The following is an 18,296-nucleotide window of genomic DNA, read 5'->3' as shown; positions in this document are numbered from 1 at the left end:
ATCTTGTCTGTAAGGGGGTTTCTCTGAGGTGGGGGTGGGAGGAGAGGGAGGAAATAGACTCATAACCAGAAGCGATTCTTGGTGATGGCCACAGAGCTGGCGGGGGGGGCCTCAGCTGGGATGTGGGGGGTGTGGATGAGCTAGCAGTTGAAGTCAACTCACTTGACAGACAGTATTTTCACATGTGGCAAAAATTCATGTGGGTTTTGTGCAAATGAAGTTATTCACTTTTGGAGAAACAGCCACAGCCCCTGTGAGCATGCCCTGTGAGCAGCTGTGTGTGCGGATGCACCCTGGCTGGAGTCCAGAGGCTCGCTGCTTCTTTTCTGTGTACGGAGTGGCCCACCTACTCCAACACGTGGCCCTTCTGCTGCTGCTGCTTCTCACCCCCCCAGGCATGCCGTTCAGTCATGGCTGGTTCCCGCAAGCTCCTCTTCGGGAACTAGGGGTAAGCTTCCTCCTCCACAACTGCTGATAAGGAGACCATGGGGATGTGCAGGCCTTCTAGGTTAGGTTAGAGGTCAGGAAGTTGAGATAAGTTAGACCAGAGAGACTTGATTTTCGGTGAAGCAGGAAGCCCAGCAACAGTGAGGGTTGCAGAGGACAGGCTTCCCATCAGGGATCTGGCCGGGGCGCCTGGCATAGGGTGCGGTGAGCAGAGATGCTCTTGGCACCCGAGGGCCTAGAAATGTCATGGTTGTAGGGGAAAGGAGGCAGCAATGGGAGGAGGAGGTTGCTAGAGAGATCTCGTGGAAGTAGAAGCAAGAGCACCTGGCAAGCGATTAAATGCCCAGGACAAGGGCCACAGAGGATCAGAAGAGAGAATAAGTTCTCCCAGTGCACTGGGATTGGCTTAGTCTACTAGTTCCTACAGCTCCCGAACACTGCACACTTTTGTTTTCCAGAATGTTAACTCCTAGGGTGGAGCATCATGGACCCAGTTATCTTTGTATCACCATGGAACCTTAATCAATTAGGAAGTTAATGATGGCTTCTTTACAGATTACACTCTTCTGGCCACTTCCAGGTCTAAATGGAGAGTAAAGACCTTATCCTTTCTCAGCCCATCCTCCAAGACAATGAACTGAGCTGTGTGTGTGTATGTGTGTGTGTGTGTGTGTGTGTGTGTGGTATTGGAGTGTATGTGTGCGTGTGCATATGTGTGCGTGCATGTGTGATCGTGGTTGTGCTGGTTTGGGCAGAGAAAGTGCCTACACGATGTAGAACTGCCAACAGGACTAGCCAGCTGTGGACCACAGGAATGGACGGGAGGCCAGCCCAAGACAGGGATTCTGTGACCTTCAGCTGACAGTCATGGCACACTGCCGAAGGTGACTGACTCAGGAGGCCTGTCCAACCCAGCCCAATAACAAGGCCACTTGTTATTCATTAATATGGACTTGTAGGGGACAGTCATGGGTGGCTCTGTGAGAGACATGGCTCCTTTGTGCAAGGCAGGCAGGGGTGTCTGGACAGTCGCCTTTGGCCAGTGCAACATAAAGCAAGTGGCCTGAGTGTCATCTGGGCTGGGCTCACCACCCAGCTGCACTACCTGGTTCCTGCTACAGCCCAGAGTGGTTGGCAGTGAAGACAGGGTGCTGGGCACGGGGGGCACCCAGGTGTCATGGACCACAGGGTGAAATGCAGCAACATGCAACTGAGTGAACACACGTCTAATAAAATTAGGGAAAACTGCAAAAACCAAAGTACAGTTTTTAGATTAAATAATGGCTTTTCCTGATCTAAAAATAGGAGAATTGAGTTAAACAATATTTCCTTTAAAGTTTTGGGGGGAATGTCAATCAATATTATATGAAAATATCACACATGGCTTGATCCAAGAGCAGATCTCACCTTTTGTTTTATTGAAAAAAAATTTTAATGTTTGTTTATTTTTGAAAGAGAGACAGAGCATGAGTGGGGAAGGAGCAGAGAGATAGAGGGGGAGACCCAGAATTCGAGACGAGCTCCAAGCTCTCAGCACAGAGCCCAACGCAGGACTTGACCCACAATCAGTGAGATCATGACCTGAGCTGAAGTTGGACACCCAACCGACTGAGCCACCCAGGCGCCCCAGTTAAGTGTCCAACTCTTGATTTCAGCTCAGGTCATGATCTCATGGTTTGTGGGATTGAGCACTGACAGCACAAAGCCTGCTTGGGATTTCCTCTCTCTCTGTCCCTCCCTAGCTCTCTCTCTCTCTCTCATTCTCTCAATATATAAATAAAAACTTTAAAGAAGGGGGCACCTGGGTGGTTCAGTCAGTTAAGTGTCCAGCTTCGGTTCAGGTCATGATCTCACAGCTCATGGGTTTGAGCCCCGTGTTGGGCTCTGTGCTGACAGCTCAGAGCCTGGAGCCTCCTTCCGATTCTGTCTGTCTCTCTCTGGCCTTTTCCCACTCGTGATCTCTCTCTCTCTCTCTCAAATATAAATAAAACATTTAAAAAGTTTAAAAATAAATAAATAAATAAAAACTTTAAAGAAGGGGGCACCTGGGTGGCTCAGTCAATTGAGCCTCAGACTTCAGCTCAGGTCATGATCTCATAGTTTGTGGGTTGGAGTCCTACCTCGGGATCTGCACTGACTGTGAGGATCCTGCTTGGGATTCTCTCTCCCTTCCTCTCTCTCTGCCCTTCCCCCACTTGCACTCTCTGTCTCAAAATAAACAATGAAATAAACTTAAAAAAAAAAAAAAAGACTCCCTCTTGCCAGCCCTTTAGGACACATCCTCCCTCCACTCCTAACCCCTGGCCACCACTGACCTGTTCTCTATCATTACAGTTTTGTCTTTTCAAGAATGTCATATGAATGGGGTGACGCAGCATGCAACTTTAAAAAAATTTTTTTTTACATTTATTTATTTTTGAGAGACAGAGACAGAGCACAAGTGGAGGAGGGGCAGAGAGAGAATGAGACAGAATCCGAAGCAGGTTCCAGGCTCCGAGCTGTCAGCACAGAGCCCTACACAGGGCTTGAACTCACAGATTGAGATCATGATCAGAGCCAAAGTCGGACACTTAACTGACTGAGCCACCCAGGCGCCCCAGCACGCAACTTTTTGAGACTGGCTTCTTTCACTCAGCATAAACTTTTTAGATTCATCCAAGCTGTTGGTGAGTGTCAAGAGCTCATTCTATTTCACTGTATTCCATTTTAGAGTATTCCGTTGTGAGATGTACTGCGACTTGGTAACTCAGTGATCCATTCTTTACTCTTACATTTGACTTGGGTCCAGTTTTGGAGATGATGAATAAGGTTGTTATAACATCAGTGTACAAATTTTTGTGTGAACATAACTCATTTCTCTAGGGTAGATCCCTACAATTGGGACTGTGGGTCATATTATATGTGTACGTTAAACTTAAATGTTTTTTAATGTTTATTTATTTTTGAGGGACTGAGAGAGACTGAGAGCGTGAGCAGGGGAGAGGCAGAGAGAGAGAGGGAGACACAGAATCTGAAGCAGACTCCAGGCTCTGAGCTGTCAGCACAGAGCCTGACATGGGGCTCGAACCCATGAACTGTGAGATCATGACCTGAGGCGAAGTCAGACGCTTAACCAACTGAGCCACCCAGGTGCCCCATGTGTGTTTAACTTTGTAAGAAATTGCCAAATTTTCCAGGGTGGCTGTACCATTTTACATTCCCAGCGGCAACAGCTATGGCACCGAGATGGTCTATTTTATGTGGCAATGTGACTGAGTGAAGGGATGCCCAGGGAGCTGGTAAGACATTATTTCTGGGTGTATCTCTGAAACACTCAAATAGGTAGACTGAGTTAAGAAAGACCTGCCCTGGGGCGCCTGGGTGGCTCAGTCAGTTGAGCGTCTGACTTTGGCTCTGGTCATGATCCCACGGTTTGTGGGTTCAGGCCCTGCGTCGGGCTCTGTGCTGACAGCTCAGAGCCTGGTGCCTGCTTCTGATTCTGTGTTTCCCTCTCTCTCTGACTCTCCCCTGCTCATGCTGTCTGTCTTTCTCTCTCAAAAAAAATAAATAAATAAAACATTAAAAAAAAAAAAAAAAAGACAGACCTGCCCTCACTAATGTGGGCAGGCACCACACAGTTCATTGAGGGCCCCAACAGAACAAAAAAGCAAAGAATGGGTAAATTTTCTCTCTCTCTTTCTCTATCTCTGTCTTTCTCTCTCTCTTTCTCTCTCTCTCTCTCTCTCTCTCTCTCTCCCTTCCTCCCTCCCTCTCTTCCTCCCTCTCATTCATCCTCTGCTCTCCAACATCAGGGCTATCTTTGCTTCTCAGGCCTTCAGACTCTGGGCATTACACCAGAGGCCAGCCAGGGTTCTCAGCCCTTTGGGACTGAATTATGCCACCAGCTTTCCTGGTTCTCCAGCTTCTAGGGGAAAATATCATGGCACAGCTGGGCCTGCACGATTGCATGAGCCAATCCCCATCATAAACACCCTATTCTATCTCTTTCTCTCTATCCTATTATTTCTTTATGGAGAGCCCTGACTAATACAGACACCAAAAGCACAAGGAACCAAAAGAAAAATGGATAAATGAGACATTGCCAAAATTAAAAATGTTTGTGCTTCAAAGGATACCATCAAGAAGAAGGAGAGGGGTGCCTGGGTGGCTCAGTGGGTGAGCATCCGACCTCGGCTCAGGTCGTGATCTCATGGTTTGGGGGTTTGGGCCCCACATTCAGCTCTGTGCTGACAGCTTGGAGTCTGGAGCCTACTTTGGATTCTGTGTCTCCCTCTCTTTCTCTTCCCCTCCCCAACTTGTGCTCTCTCTCTCTCCTAAAAATAAATAAACATTGAAAGAAAGTGAAAGGAAAGCCTATATAATGGTAGAATATTTTTATAAATCAGGCATAAATGATCAGTTTTACATCTAGAATATATCATACAACTCAATAATAAAAAGACAACCAATTAAAAGATGGGCAAAGGGTCTGAACAGACATTTCTCAAAAAAAAAGGTCTACATGTGGACAACAAGGACATGGAAAAATGCTCGCCATCGCTGGCTGTCAGAGAAATGAAAATCACAACCACAATGAAGCCACTTCACACCCAGTAGAACAGCTTTAATAAAAAGGATAGTAACAAGTGTGGTTGAGGAGACAGAGAAATCAGAAGCCTATACACAGCTAGTGAGAATGCAAAATGGGGCAACCACTTGGGAAGACAGTCTGGCATTCCCTCAAAAGATTAAATAAAGCATTTGACCCAGAAATTCCTATCCTAAGTATATACCCAAGAGAAACGAAGACATATGTCCACATAAAAACTTGTACACGATGTTCATAGCAACATATTCCTAATAGCTTCAAAGTGGAAACAACCCAAATGCCCACCCATGGAGGAAAGAATAAACACACTGTGGTACACGCATACAATGGAATGCTGCTCAGCTATTAAAAAGGATGAAGTGCAGATTCATGCTGCAACATATGTGAACGAGCTCCATGAAAGAAGCCAGACACAAAAGACCATATATTGTGTGATGACAGTTTCATTTACGTGATGTGTCCAAAAGAGGCAACTCCAGAGAGACAGACAGTAGACTGGAAGTTGCTAGTGACTGGGGTCTTGGGGGTATGAGGGAGACTGCCAAAAGTTGATGAAAATGTTCTCAAATTGATTTATGGTGATGCTGCACAGCTCTGAATAGTAAAACCCACTGAATTGTGCACTTCACATGAGTGAATTGTATGCTGTATGAATGATAACAGTTATTTTAAAACACACACACACACACACACACACACAAAGAAACCCAAGCAAGCAAGCAATTACCTCAGGAACATAAGGCAGGCAGAGTCTTTGCCAAAGGGCTGGTGGAGCAGGTAGGGATTCGCGCTGAGGAACACCCTGGATGCCTACATGAGCCGCTTCTTAGAAGAGGCAGCACGTGGAGGGTCAGATGTGGCTTGACATGAAAAGATCCACACTAGAAATTACCCTTGTGTGTATTAAGGGTAGCAAGATTTTCTGTCAGAATTTCAACTGGACTAAGGATCAAGGTTTTGAGAAAAATCCCTCAAATCTGATGATCTGGCTTTTAGAATGCAACGCTTCCTAGATTGCAATGCCCTCGCTGTTCCTGGAATGGGTCAAGCACATTTCTCTCCAAGAAGCCAGTGCAGTGGCTGTTCCTCCCACTTAGAAGGCTTTCCCTCCATATTAACATACTAGGATTTTAGCAATCAAGGAAAGAGGGAAGGACACTGCAAACAGAACAGCACCAGCAAAGGCAGGATGCTGGAGAGTAAGTGGCATGCTCAAGAGAGAAGATGCTGTGTGGGAAGGATGGAAGGATGGTAAGGTCACTGGTTTTTAATGCCGAGTCATGGGGTAGGTGGTGGAAATTCATGATGGGGCACCAGGCTAGTTCCTAAACAGGTGTGAGACATGAAAAATCACGTGCAGCTGCTGTGGTTAAGGTTTTTCTGCTTCTAACTAGAGCAGATAAGTATTATTAAGAAATTATATTTTCAGGGGCACCTGGATAGCTCAGTCGCTTAAGAGTCCAATTTCGGCTCAGGTCATGATCTCGCGGTTCAGGAGTTTGAATCCTGCATTGGGCTCTGTGCTGTCAGCACAGAGCCTGGAGCCTGCTTTTAATTCTGGGTCTCCATCTCTCTCTCTCTCATAAACAAACAAACAATTTTTTAAATTATATTTTCAAGACAGGTAATGTAAGTAGCTTGAAAAGCTTTTTTTTTTGGTCATTTGTTACTGTTTATCTGTTTATGATTCAGATGGTGCATCAGCTTCTTCCTACAGAAGAGACAACCTAAACTTTCTTTTCACTGACACTTTTCTTCCTGGTGTCAGCACTGTGATGAGGCAGACAGGAGTGCAGGGAGCGGTGGTGGTGGTATTTCCTGTTTCTGGCCAAACAGTTTTGTTCTAGCAATTCCTACCTGCCCATAGTCTTGTACATGCAGAGGAACTCTAGAGAGATACGATGGAGTCTTGAGGGAAAAGGAATGATTCTGTTTCACCTATGCATGTTCTTAATTTAGCTTTAATGCCATTTCCTTGATGAAGCCTTTTGTGATGGCTCTGTGCCTCGCATCTCCCCAAGCAGAGCATAAGCTAATGTTCTTTGAATGCCCCATTTCATTTGTAGAGATAGTGCAGCAGTGTACTTAAGAGCCCAAGCTCTGGAGCCAGGTTGCCTGGGTCCAAATCCCTGCCCCACTACTTATTAGCTCTGTAGCACTGGGCAAATTACTAAGCCGCTCTGGGCCTTAGTTTTCTCATCTGCAAAACAGGGGCATGAATAGACTAACAGCACCTATGATTGCTGCGAAGACCTCACACACTGGCACAGAGGCCAGCTTATCAGTAAAGATGAGTGCTCACGGTCACTGCACCTCTCCCGGCACCTCATTCTGTCTTATTTTATCCATGCAGGCTTCCCGTCTCCCAAGGTACCAGAGCCCTATTCAGTGTGGGAACCATGCTTCTTTCACCATTGTGTCCCCTTCAGTAACCACAGAATTGCAGCTGAAGAGCTCCAGGGACTGGTGGGAGAAGAGGGGCCTTTCAAGAGGGCTGGGGGCTCCCTCTGGCGGTCTGCAGAGAGTGATAAGGAGATGAAGCCTGGCCTGTGGGCTCCAGATGCCTTAGTACCTCACTGCACCTGAGGGGCTCCCCTCCCTCCTATCTCTTCCTCCTTCCTTCCTTCTTTCCTGAAGAAAGGCAACAGAAACTCGGGCAATGATAGTACCTACCTCATGGAATTGTGATGAGGATTAGATTAGGCAACATAGAAAGTGCTTAGAACAATATGCCTGACACAACGTAAGTGCTCAGCGGATGCTCCTTCTTACTATTTTCTTTTTCTTTTCTTTTCTTTTTTTTCTTTAATTTTTTAAATGTTTTATTTACTTCTGAGAGAGAGAGACAGAGAGGCATTGTGAGTAGGGGAGTGAGACACAGAATCAGAAGCCGGCTCCAGGCTCTGAGCTAGCTATCAGCACAGAGCCTGACATGGGGCTGGAACTCACGAACCGTGAGATCAAGACCTGAGCTGAAGTTGGACGCTTAGCCGACTGAGCCACCCAGGCGCCCCTTTATTTTCTTTTTCTTAATATTTTTTTTTTTCTGATTAAGAAAACAATGCTTATTGTGGTAGAAAAGTGTGAAAACGTAGGGAAAAACTCACCACAGTGAGGAAGTCAGATAGATGAACAAATAATAAGAGACAGGGAATAAGTGCAATAAGGAAAGTGAGCATGAGATGCAGAGGCAGCTCAGAGGAAATGAACGTGGTGGGGGCAGAAGGGGACAAGCACAATTCCTGGAAAGACTCCACAAAAAAGGTGAGCTTACAAGGAAGCTTTCAAAGATGAACAGGAGTTTGTTAGGTGGACAAGGAGGGGAGGGCATTCAGGAGGCAGGAACAGCATGTGTGCTCCTGTAACTGTAGTTTTGCATGGCTCCAGTGTAGAGTAGATGGGGGGAGGGAGTTAGGGTAAGAGGTGTGCTATGAGGCAGGGCGGGAAAGTAGGCAGGGCTAGGAAATGAAAAGTCCTGCCTCTCAATAAAGAGTTTGGACATTGACCTAAGAAATGAGAAGGGGCCACTGAAAGGTTCGGAGGTGGTGTCACACATACACTTAGCATTTGAGCGAGAGAGAGCTCATGTAGAGGTACCAAGAATGGATTGAAGAGCAAGGCTTTGGAAAAAGACACTTTTGTAAGGCTGGGGCCAGAGTCCCAGAACAAGTTAAGGACAGCCCAGGCCAACACAGGAGTCGAGGGTGAGCAACACAGGATGGGCTAGATATTATCTGACAACTGTAGGGGTGGGGAGATGCAGAGAAGTACTGTGTCCAGAACAATTTCCAGGTTCCTGGCCTGGCTGAATGGGAAGTGGATGATGGCAGCAACCAAAGTAGGAAAATACACAAAGAAAAATATACTTGTGGAGAGAAACCACTCTGGTGACCAGATTTATCTTTGTATGTAAAAAAAATTGTCCATGTAATTTTTGTTTGTTTACATAAGCTCTACACCCAAGGTGGGGTTGAACCTGTGATCCTGAGATCAAGAGTTGCATGCTCTAATGACTGCACCAGCCAGGTGCCCCTACTCCATGTAATTTTTTATTCATTTAAAAATCTTCATTACTGGCATATTTAAAATAATGCAGCTGACTGGGCTTTATTCTGATTTTTTGAAGTAGAAAACATTTTTCTTCTCCACCATCGTTCCATGGTTCATACTTCTGTCAGCTGACATGTTCAGGTAAAACCAGGGTTTTCCCTTATTTGGAAACGTATCACATAATATCCTTTCTCGGAATTATTTGAGTTGGATCTCAAGAACAGATGACTCAGGATGGGTGAGGGGCATTGGGAATGAAACTGCTTTTGCTATGACAGATAATGTCCTTGGAAATCTTGCCCATCCCTCATTTCACAGATAAGAGGCAAAACCAGAAGCTAACTACGGAAGGCTAACAAGGAGGCACAATTCAGCTCAGGTTAACTTTCAGCAAGGAGAATGCTCAATGGGAGAACTGCCTGCTTTTACTACCAGTAAAAGTAGTGAGTCCTGAAGTGAGTAGTGAAGTGTCCTGTCTTCAGAGTCCTGAAGACAGTACAGAATGGATGGCTGCCTGTCAGGCACTAAGCAGGAGGCTGAAGATTGCTTCTTTTTAAAGTTTATTTTGAGAGAGGCACCTGGGTAGTTCAGTCGGTTAAGCGTCCAACTTCGGCTCAGGCCATGATCTCACGGTTCGTGGGTTCAAGCCCTGTGTCAGGCTCTGTGCTGGCAGCTAGCCCAGAGCCTGGAGGCTGTCTTTGGATTCTGTGTCTCCCTCTCTCTCTGACCCACCCTGCTCATGCTGTCTCTCTCTCTCTCTCTCAGAAGTAAATAAAACATTAAAAAATTTTAAAGTTTTTTATTGAGAGGCAGAGAGAATGAGCAGGGAAAGGGCAGAGGGAAAGGGAGAGGAAGAATCCCAAGCAGGCTCTGTACTGTCCATGGAGAGCCCTATGCAAGGCTCCCTCCCACCAACTGCAAGATCACAACCTGAGCAGAAATCAAGAGTCAGATGCATAACTGACTAAGCCACCCAGGCCTCCCTGAAGATGGTTTCTAAAGCCCTCTTGGACTGATTTTTATTGATTGAGGAGTCAGAGCAGGACAGGGGAACACTGTGAGTGAACAAACTCGTGAGGTGTGTATGGGGCCCTATAATATTACTATTTGATGTGACAAAAATTCTTTGCTTGACCAAAGCGAACTCGGGGTCCTGAACCTTTGCCTAGGTCCATCTGTGCATTTCCTTGTAAAATCTAGTTCTAGCAAGAACCCTGTGAAGTCAGGATGAGTCCCTCGTCCTCCACCACCACCCCAGGGTCGGGGACCTACTCACCTGGGCCCACCTTCAGCAAGAATCCAATTATTAGGGGTCAGTTTAGCCAAAACCCCTCTTGCACCCATGTTTTTTTTTCTTTTAGAAATTTCCTATCCACTGACCCCCACCCCCACCCTGTCCCTTGGCTATGAATTCCCACCCGACCAGCAATATTTGAACATTAGCCCAGTTCTATACAGAGGCCTCTTTCCCCCTTTTGCAAGAGTACTGAATAATAAAATATATTGTTACTGCCCTAACGGCTTACCAGCGCTGGGGTTGTCACAAATCTGGATTTTAGGTGTGTGAGGAGCAGCAGATATGCAGAGACCAGCTCAAGGAAAGCCTGGACTACACAACTAAGGATTTCCCATTTTATTCTTTAAGAAGGGAGAAGACACAAACTTTTTTCATAAAGGAGTGACAAGATGGGTGTAGTGTCTCAGAGAGAGTGAGAGCAAATAAAGATAATAATCCACTTAGGAAACTATTTATATACTCCAGGGGAGGAGTAATAGGGACTTGAACCCGAGGCTTAGCAGCAATGGAAACAAAGGACTACGAAGGAGGTAGGGACGGGACAAGGCAATCACTTGGAGGAGGATTCCTCTTCACACGCCTCCTCAGCTCACTGCGAAGCTGTCTGGGCCACGTGGTCCAGCCTCCCACCAAGTAGAGCAACCCAGGGTCTCACTATCCTATCTCACCTGGCAAGTTCAACGGTTTCCTCATCTGTAAGATGGGGTTACTACGAACACCCACCCCAAACACAGGTGGTTGTGACAATTACCTGGCTTAATATCTGAAAACCATCTGGAAAAGGGCCAGGCAGAGTGTATGCTGTATGTCAGCTACTATCACTACCACCACGTGGAAATCCGACCTCTTCACAATCTCAATTCTGAAACCTTCCCCAGTCCATGCTTACTGAACACACCCAGGACTTGACACTGGTTAGATGTAGGAGGATGAGAAGAACCAAAGAAAACTCTGGTCTGACCCTGAGTTTATAGAAATTTTGAGAGGGGGCAGTTTATGGGAAAGATGCATCTGGTTTGAAACTCAAAATTGGAAACTTAGAGATCCAAGTATAAATGCCCTGAAGTCTTCTGGAGACCCAAGACTGGAACTTGGGAGGGACCAGAACCACAGGCGCAAATTTAAAACTTATCACATAGAGGGAATAGTTGAGACCACAGGAATAAGTGGGTTCCAAGGGTAATGGTGTAGAGACAAACTCGTATGATGACCAAACATTCCTTTAAGGAGTACTCAGGGAGTGAGAAAAGAGGAACCATTATGGGAAATAGGAATAATCAGGAAAATCAGATGAATAAGATGTTATAGTAGCTTCAAAAATACTTAAAAGGGGCGTCTGGGTGGCTCAGTTTATTAAGCATCAGACTTCAGCTTAGGTCATGGTCTCATGGTTCATGAGTTCGAACCCTGCATCAGGCTCTGAGCTGACAGCACGGCTGTAGCCTGTTTCAGATTCTGTTATCTCCCTTTCTCTGTGCCTCTACCCTGCTCACGCTGTCTCTTTCTCTCTCAAAAATAAACACATTAAAAAAAACAAAAATATATATTTAGGGGCGCCTGGGTGGCTCAGTCAGTTAAACGTCTGACTTTGGCTCAGGTCATGACCTCCCAGTTCGTTGGTTCGAGCCCCGTGTCGGGCTCTGTACTGACAGAAAGCTCAAAGCCTGGAGCCTGCTTTAGATTCTGTATCTCCCTTTCTCTGCCCCTCCCCCACTTGCACTCTCTCTCAAAAATAAACATTAAAAAAAAGATATTTAAAAAATATGGAACCTGAGTGGCTCGGTTGAGCATCCGACTTTGAATCAGGTCATGATTTCATGGTTTGTGGGTTTGGGCCCCACACTGGGCTTTGTGCTGACCTCATGGAGCCTGCTTCAAATTCTGTCTCCTGCTCTCCCTGCTCCTGAGCTCAGACATTAAAAAATACATAATTTTTAAAAAGATATTTAAAAAATAAACACAATTTTCATGCAATGGTTCAGATCAATCCCAGGTCTGAGATGTTCTGAGGGGAGTCATCAAGTCTTTGTGCAGTGGGGGAGTTCAGCGTGTAGGCAGAGCAGTGGCTGATCACGTACAACCAATAGTGACTATTCACCTAGCAGCCTTGCCTGTCTGGGGGTCTTTTCTGGAGCTCTGCAACACGAACTTCCACATAAGTGGCCATGCTTGGCCCACCCCAAACTGGCCTGTCTGGAACCTCTTCTCCTCTAAAACATACAATGTTTTACAAGACCTTGCTCAAATTTCTCTTTTCCCAGAACTTTTCTCTTTTCTATTACTGGTTCTTCCTATTCAGTGTAAATGTTTAGGTTCTATTCTCAGAAACTATTTTATAGGTCTGATTTGGAGGGCTTGGGAACCTGCATTACTAATAAGCAGCCTGGTGATTCTTTTTTTTTTTTTTTTAGTTTTTTTTAAATGTTTTATTTATTTCTAGGAGAGAGAGAGAGAGAGAGAGCGTGAGCAGGGGAGGGTCAGAGAGAGAGAGGGAGGCACAGACTCTGAAACAGGCTCCAGGCTCCGAGCTGGCAGTCAGCAGAGAGCCCGACGCGGGGCTCGAACCCACGAACCGCGAGCTCATGACCTAAGCGAAAGTCGGACGCTCAACCGACTAAGCCACTCAGGCGCCCCAGCAACCTGGTGATTCTGGTATGGATAGTTCATGGCCTACACTGTGAGGAACAAAATCAATCTGGAAGGACGTGGTGAACGTCAAAGACGAGCCAAAAGAATGAGTTTCATTATAGCTTTAAGACAGTAAAAACATTAGGTGGTCAATCACAATATATGCTCCCAAGTTTTTTAGAGGCCAGTTCCAGACATTTCCTCATCTTCTCCATAAGACTTTCATCTCAGTCTTCCTTCTCGTGACTGGAACACCCTCCCACCAAGCGCCCAAACAAGAAATCTACATATGCCCATTGCCACCCAACATCCAAGGACACACTTGTCAGGGGGCCCACACCCAGTAACACCTTTCTAGTTTTGGTTCCTGGTCTTAAGTCAAGAGCACGCAGCACACAAAATCCGACATGTGGGTATGAGGTGGGAGCAGCTGTGTAAATGGGAGTCTGTGGCAGTACCTGGTGTCTGTGGCAGTACCTGGAGTCTTGAGAGAAAGAGGTCATGTGTTTGTGACTGAAAGAAAAATAGCTGTCTGTAAAAAATTTTAAAGATTCATTTTTAAAGATTCCAGTTATAGTCAGTTTCCTATTTTAACTGAAATAAATTTGTGCTCCTTGCACAAAAACACACTCAATCTCTCCTAAAAAACTATTCTGTTTAATAGTGCACTTCATTTATGCTACAGGATGAGCAGGATTGGGAAGATAGAACCAAAGATCATCCCTTCAGCTGGGGAAACTCAGGAGCTCCATCCTAACCCAGTAATGTGGCCCGGTCAGGCCAGAGACTCCCTTCTCTGGGCTTTGCCTTTTCTTTGCATTCATACTTGGCTGCCGAAGTCAGAGGTGGGGTCAGGAAAGGTCCGGCTGCTGGGGCCAGACGTCCTAGGTCATAGGGGACAGAGGGCAGGGCAAGCTGGCTGAGTGAGTTCCATAAAAGCATTCCTAGTAACTGAGGGTTTGGATTAAATCACTGCTCAACACAGGAGTGGGGAGAGGAACAGGGAGAGAGGAGGAGGGGAAACAGGTGAATGCTAAATGCTTCTGATCCTCTCCCTGTTAGACTTACTGATTATCGGAGGGATTTCCCAATCAGATATATCACAGTAGGGAAGTACAAGTTCAACAAAACTGCCTTGCTGCTCTTGGAATCCTGGGCTTGCTGCTCCAAGAGCCCTGCAAAATAGTTATCACAGAAAACCTCCTCGGGTTTCCCCCACCACCAGTAAAATAACACTACCCTCAGCACCAAGTTTTTCCATAATTAATGAAGTCATGGGACAACAACAACAAAATAGCACATTCCATATCAAAACTTAAAGCTGAATTAGGAACAGTGGCTTTGAAATACAGCCTCCATTTCCCTTTCTTATCAAATAGGACTCAGAACATTCTTCCCACTGTCTTCTGTGCTGACTATATACTGACTCCAACTACAGGAATCCTTGGAATTTTATTCCTACTGTGCTTCCATTCCCCACCTTAGAAAGAAAGGCTTCTCTGGTGTGAGAGAAATGGTCTAGTGCAAACTCCCTTCCAGAATGGAAGGTGATGGGTCCCAGAGCCTCCCTCTTATTTGTGGCACATAACCTGCCACTCACCTCCTGATGTCAATCTTGGGGAAACAGACTAGGTAGCTCATCACTGTGCCAGGATGATTTGCCCAATTTGCCCCATTCTCTAAAGTGAAAGGGCTGAGTCGGAAGGGACACATCCTAAGTTGTTCATACTCATATAGTAAGGCAGGAGCTCTTTAGACTCAGAGGAAGTGAGGAAAATAGGTGTGTGGCTCTCTTTCATGTAGACTCTTGGATATTTAATTCAGCAGTAACTCTGAGAGAACTTTTGCTCATTCCCATCACATTCAAAGGCTTCTCTCCAGTGTGAATTCTCTGATGGCGAACAAGGGCTGAGCTATACCTAAAGGCTTTCCCACACTCACTACATTCATAGGGATTCTCCCCTGTGTGGATTCTTTGATGCTGAATAAGGCCCGAACTATAGGTAAACTTTCCTCCACATTCCATACATTCATAGGGTTTCTCTCCAGTGTGGATTCTCTGGTGCTGATAGAGGTGTGAGCTCTGGCTGAAGGCCTTCCCACACTCGTTACATTCATAGGGTTTCTCTCCAGTGTGGATTCTCTGGTGATGGATAAGGGTGGAGCTCCTACTGAAAGCCTTCCCGCATTCATTACAAGCATACGGTTTCTCTCCAGTGTGGATTCTCTGATGGTGAGTGAGGGTAGAGCTCCAGCTAAAGGTTTTCCCACATTCGTTACATTCATAGGGCTTCTCCCCAGTGTGGATCCTCCGATGCAGGATGAGAGCAGAGCTACAACTGAAGGTCTTCCCACAATCGTTACATTCGTAAGGTTTCTCTCCGGTGTGGATTCTCTGGTGCTGAATAAGGTGTGAGCTCTGGCTGAAGGCCTTCCCACACTCACTACATTCATAGGGTTTCTCTCCCGTGTGGATTCTCTGATGTTGAATAAGGTCTGAAGTTCGATTAAAGCTCTTGCTACATTCATCACACTTATGGGGTCTGTCTCCCACAGGAAGTCTCTGATGAGAAATGAGGTTAGGACTCACAGTGAAGCTGTTCCCAAAATCATTAAATTTCTCACTTCTCTCTCCCGCAGGGCTTAGCTTTTCCTCAACTGTCACTTGACCAAAATCTTCTATCTTCCTATTCAATCTTTCTCCAGAGGAGTTCCCCATTTGCCTCTTTAGACTGACTTTTTGTTCATAGGCTTCTTCAAACTTAAGACCCTGAGAAATATCCTTTTGGAATCTTCCCAACAGCACCCCATGTGATCCTGTATCTTCAGAAATTTCTTGATCATGCTCAGTTCTGGTCTCACCATCTGGCACAATACAAAATACAAACATCACTTGTTCCTTGTGGAAGAAAGAATCAAAACCAGAGGGCAGGATAATTATGAGAAGAATGTTCACAGGGCTAAAGGCACATGCCTCTTACCCGCGTGCAGACCTGCCCAGGCTGGGGGCAGCTGAGGCATGCTAAGAGAACTGCCTTGAGGAAACAGTGAAGGAGAAAGGCAGGAAGCAAAATCAGAGTGAAAAGAGCTAGAAGTACAGAGAAGGCTGGAGATGGGAGGAGAGGAAGACAGACCAGGCAGAGGCAGGAAACCAGAAACAGAAGAAAAAAGACATGCTGTTCAATGAAGTGACAAAGACCCCAAAAAGGTCAGAGTCTGCAAATACAAGTGGGGAGATGGTGGCTTCCAGAAAATAGGGGAGAACAAAAACAAGCAAGCAAGCAAAGAAGGGTGACAGGAAACAGCAGCAGAGCAGGAAGAGGCAACAAGGGGGAGGCCAGAGTAACCACTACAGTCCCAGGTAAAAAGAAAGCACATCTGGAAGCCACACATGCCAAACCCATGGAAACAGGCAAAAGATGAGAGTTCAGTCCATCTCTGGGCCCTAGGCCTAGGAGGCTGTGCTAGGATGTGAAGATACGTAAGCATCTTCTTTTTTTTTTAATTAAAAATTTTTTTTTAATTTTTTTTTGAAAGAGAGAGAAAAAGAGAGAGAGAGAGAGAGACAGCATGAGCAGGGGAGGGTCAGAGAAAGAGGGGGAGACAGATCTGAAGCAGGCTCCAGGCTCTGAGCTAGCTGCCAGCACAGAGCCCAACACGGGGTTTGAACCTAAGAACCGCGAGATCATGACCTGAGCCGAAGTCGGATGCTTAACCGACTGAGCCACCCAGGTGCCCCTATGTAAGTATCTTCCTGTTTGACTTCTCTATTTTCACTACTTTGGGGTTTTCAAAGGGAGCTTCAGGGACAGAGGATGAGTGAGAAGGATCCGGACAGTCAACATTTTTAGTCTGTCAATGTTTTAAAAAGTAAAGACAGGGCAATGGACGTTAGTGACAGAAACAGCTGTTTCTCTCTCATCTGAATAGGCACCTCTCAGGACTTCTCTGTTCTTAGCTCCATTCAAACCCAGGACCCTCAACTCTTCCTCTCAATGCAGCCCAAAGATTGTGTCAAAATCCAGAAACGGAAATCCTACCCATGGGGGAAGACGTGGGATGAGGTCACTGTTAAGCAGTCCCAGAGCTCAATTCAAGACCCAGGGCTTGCAGGGGCCCAAAAGGAAATGGGAGACCCCTGGCACTGCCTAGACAATGTTCTCACCAGCAGTGAGTGACAGACAAGGGATTAACAGTCCACACACTAAAGGTTAAAGAGGCCAGATGCTCCCCAAAACAAAGCATCCTGAACAAAGCAACAGATCCCCAAAGGTAGTACAACAGAGAAGGGAAGCAGAGTTCCAGAATGTGCCCTTGGGCACAGAGCAGGGCCTCCACGTTTAGGGTCCCAACAGGCTAATTGTTTGGAAGAGGCTCTCAAATATACGTTAAGAATCACAAGGAGAAAAGCACCAGATTTGGAGCTGAAAGACCAGGGTTCAAGTCCTGCTATTCACCAGCTACATGACCACACTGAAGACCTCTGACTTCTCTTCCCTTGCCTGTAACTTGAGAATACCAGCGGCCTCCATCACTGTGTTACTGTGAGGTATAGAGAATGTATACAAAAGCTCTTTATAAACTGCAAGTTATCGTACAAACAGGAGTTACTATCATTATTGTTGTTAGAACTTTCTAAGATTAAGTCAATCCTTGGCTGATCATTTTGTGACTCGACTGTTATTAGCAAACAAGGAAACAAAGAAATGGCACAGGATTTTTACCGAGAAAGCGGAACTCCTTACCCAGCGAGAACACATTTCCATAATTCTCCAGCATCACATCCCTGTAGAGGTCCCTCTGAGCGGGCTCCAAACGCTTCCACTCCTTCCGGATGAAGTACACAGCTACATCCTCAAAGGTCACCAGCTCCTGGAACAACACGGTCTTGCATGCAATTTCAGGGTGAAGGATGGGATTGGCAGCACCAAAAAAAATAAATAAGTAACTGGGGATGAGGCTGGATGATGCGTATCTAAGAGGTGGGGGGAAGGAGGTTACAGTGCAGGAAGACAGCAGTCCGTCATTCAGCAGGAAAAGAACATGTCCCTGATGGAGAGAATCCTGGTTTAGGGCACCGAATGGATGTCGCTGCACAAATGTTTCCACAAAATGGGAAGGAAAAGAAGAAGGATAAAGGAAACCGTAGCTCACCTGGGACTTGGCCTTTAGCAGTGCAGCTGCCAACATCTCATCCCCCAGGCTGTCCTTGTCAGCAAATGCAGGAACTTTTGAGGAAGGAAGAGCTGAAAGACAACAGAAGGGTCCATGAGTGAAGCCACCTGC

At 46.1% G+C, this 18,296-nt stretch overlaps 1 protein-coding gene across 1 annotated transcript in view; it reads right to left on the bottom strand.

The window, feature by feature from the left end:
- Window positions 1-13,117: 13,117 nt before the first annotated feature.
- The window catches only part of LOC120225535 (zinc finger protein ZFAT-like), a 34,109-nt gene continuing 28,930 nt past the window's right edge, over window positions 13,118-18,296 (bottom strand). The window contains exons 9-11 of the mRNA XM_039223723.1: window positions 18,165-18,256; window positions 17,756-17,882; window positions 13,118-15,875 (exon numbers count right to left, since the gene is read on the bottom strand). Of these exons, the coding sequence (XP_039079654.1) occupies window positions 14,806-15,875; window positions 17,756-17,882; window positions 18,165-18,256 (1,289 nt within the window). The 3' untranslated portion in view covers window positions 13,118-14,805. The remainder of the gene's footprint in view (window positions 15,876-17,755; window positions 17,883-18,164; window positions 18,257-18,296) is intronic.

The sequence above is a fragment of the Hyaena hyaena genome, unplaced genomic scaffold (genome assembly GCF_003009895.1).
Source record: "Hyaena hyaena isolate Hyena2069 unplaced genomic scaffold, ASM300989v1 scaffold_1438, whole genome shotgun sequence".
Lineage (NCBI taxonomy): Eukaryota > Metazoa > Chordata > Mammalia > Carnivora > Hyaenidae > Hyaena > Hyaena hyaena.
The sequence above is the reverse complement of the archived record's forward strand: the minus strand, read 5'-3'. Positions and strand labels throughout refer to the sequence as shown.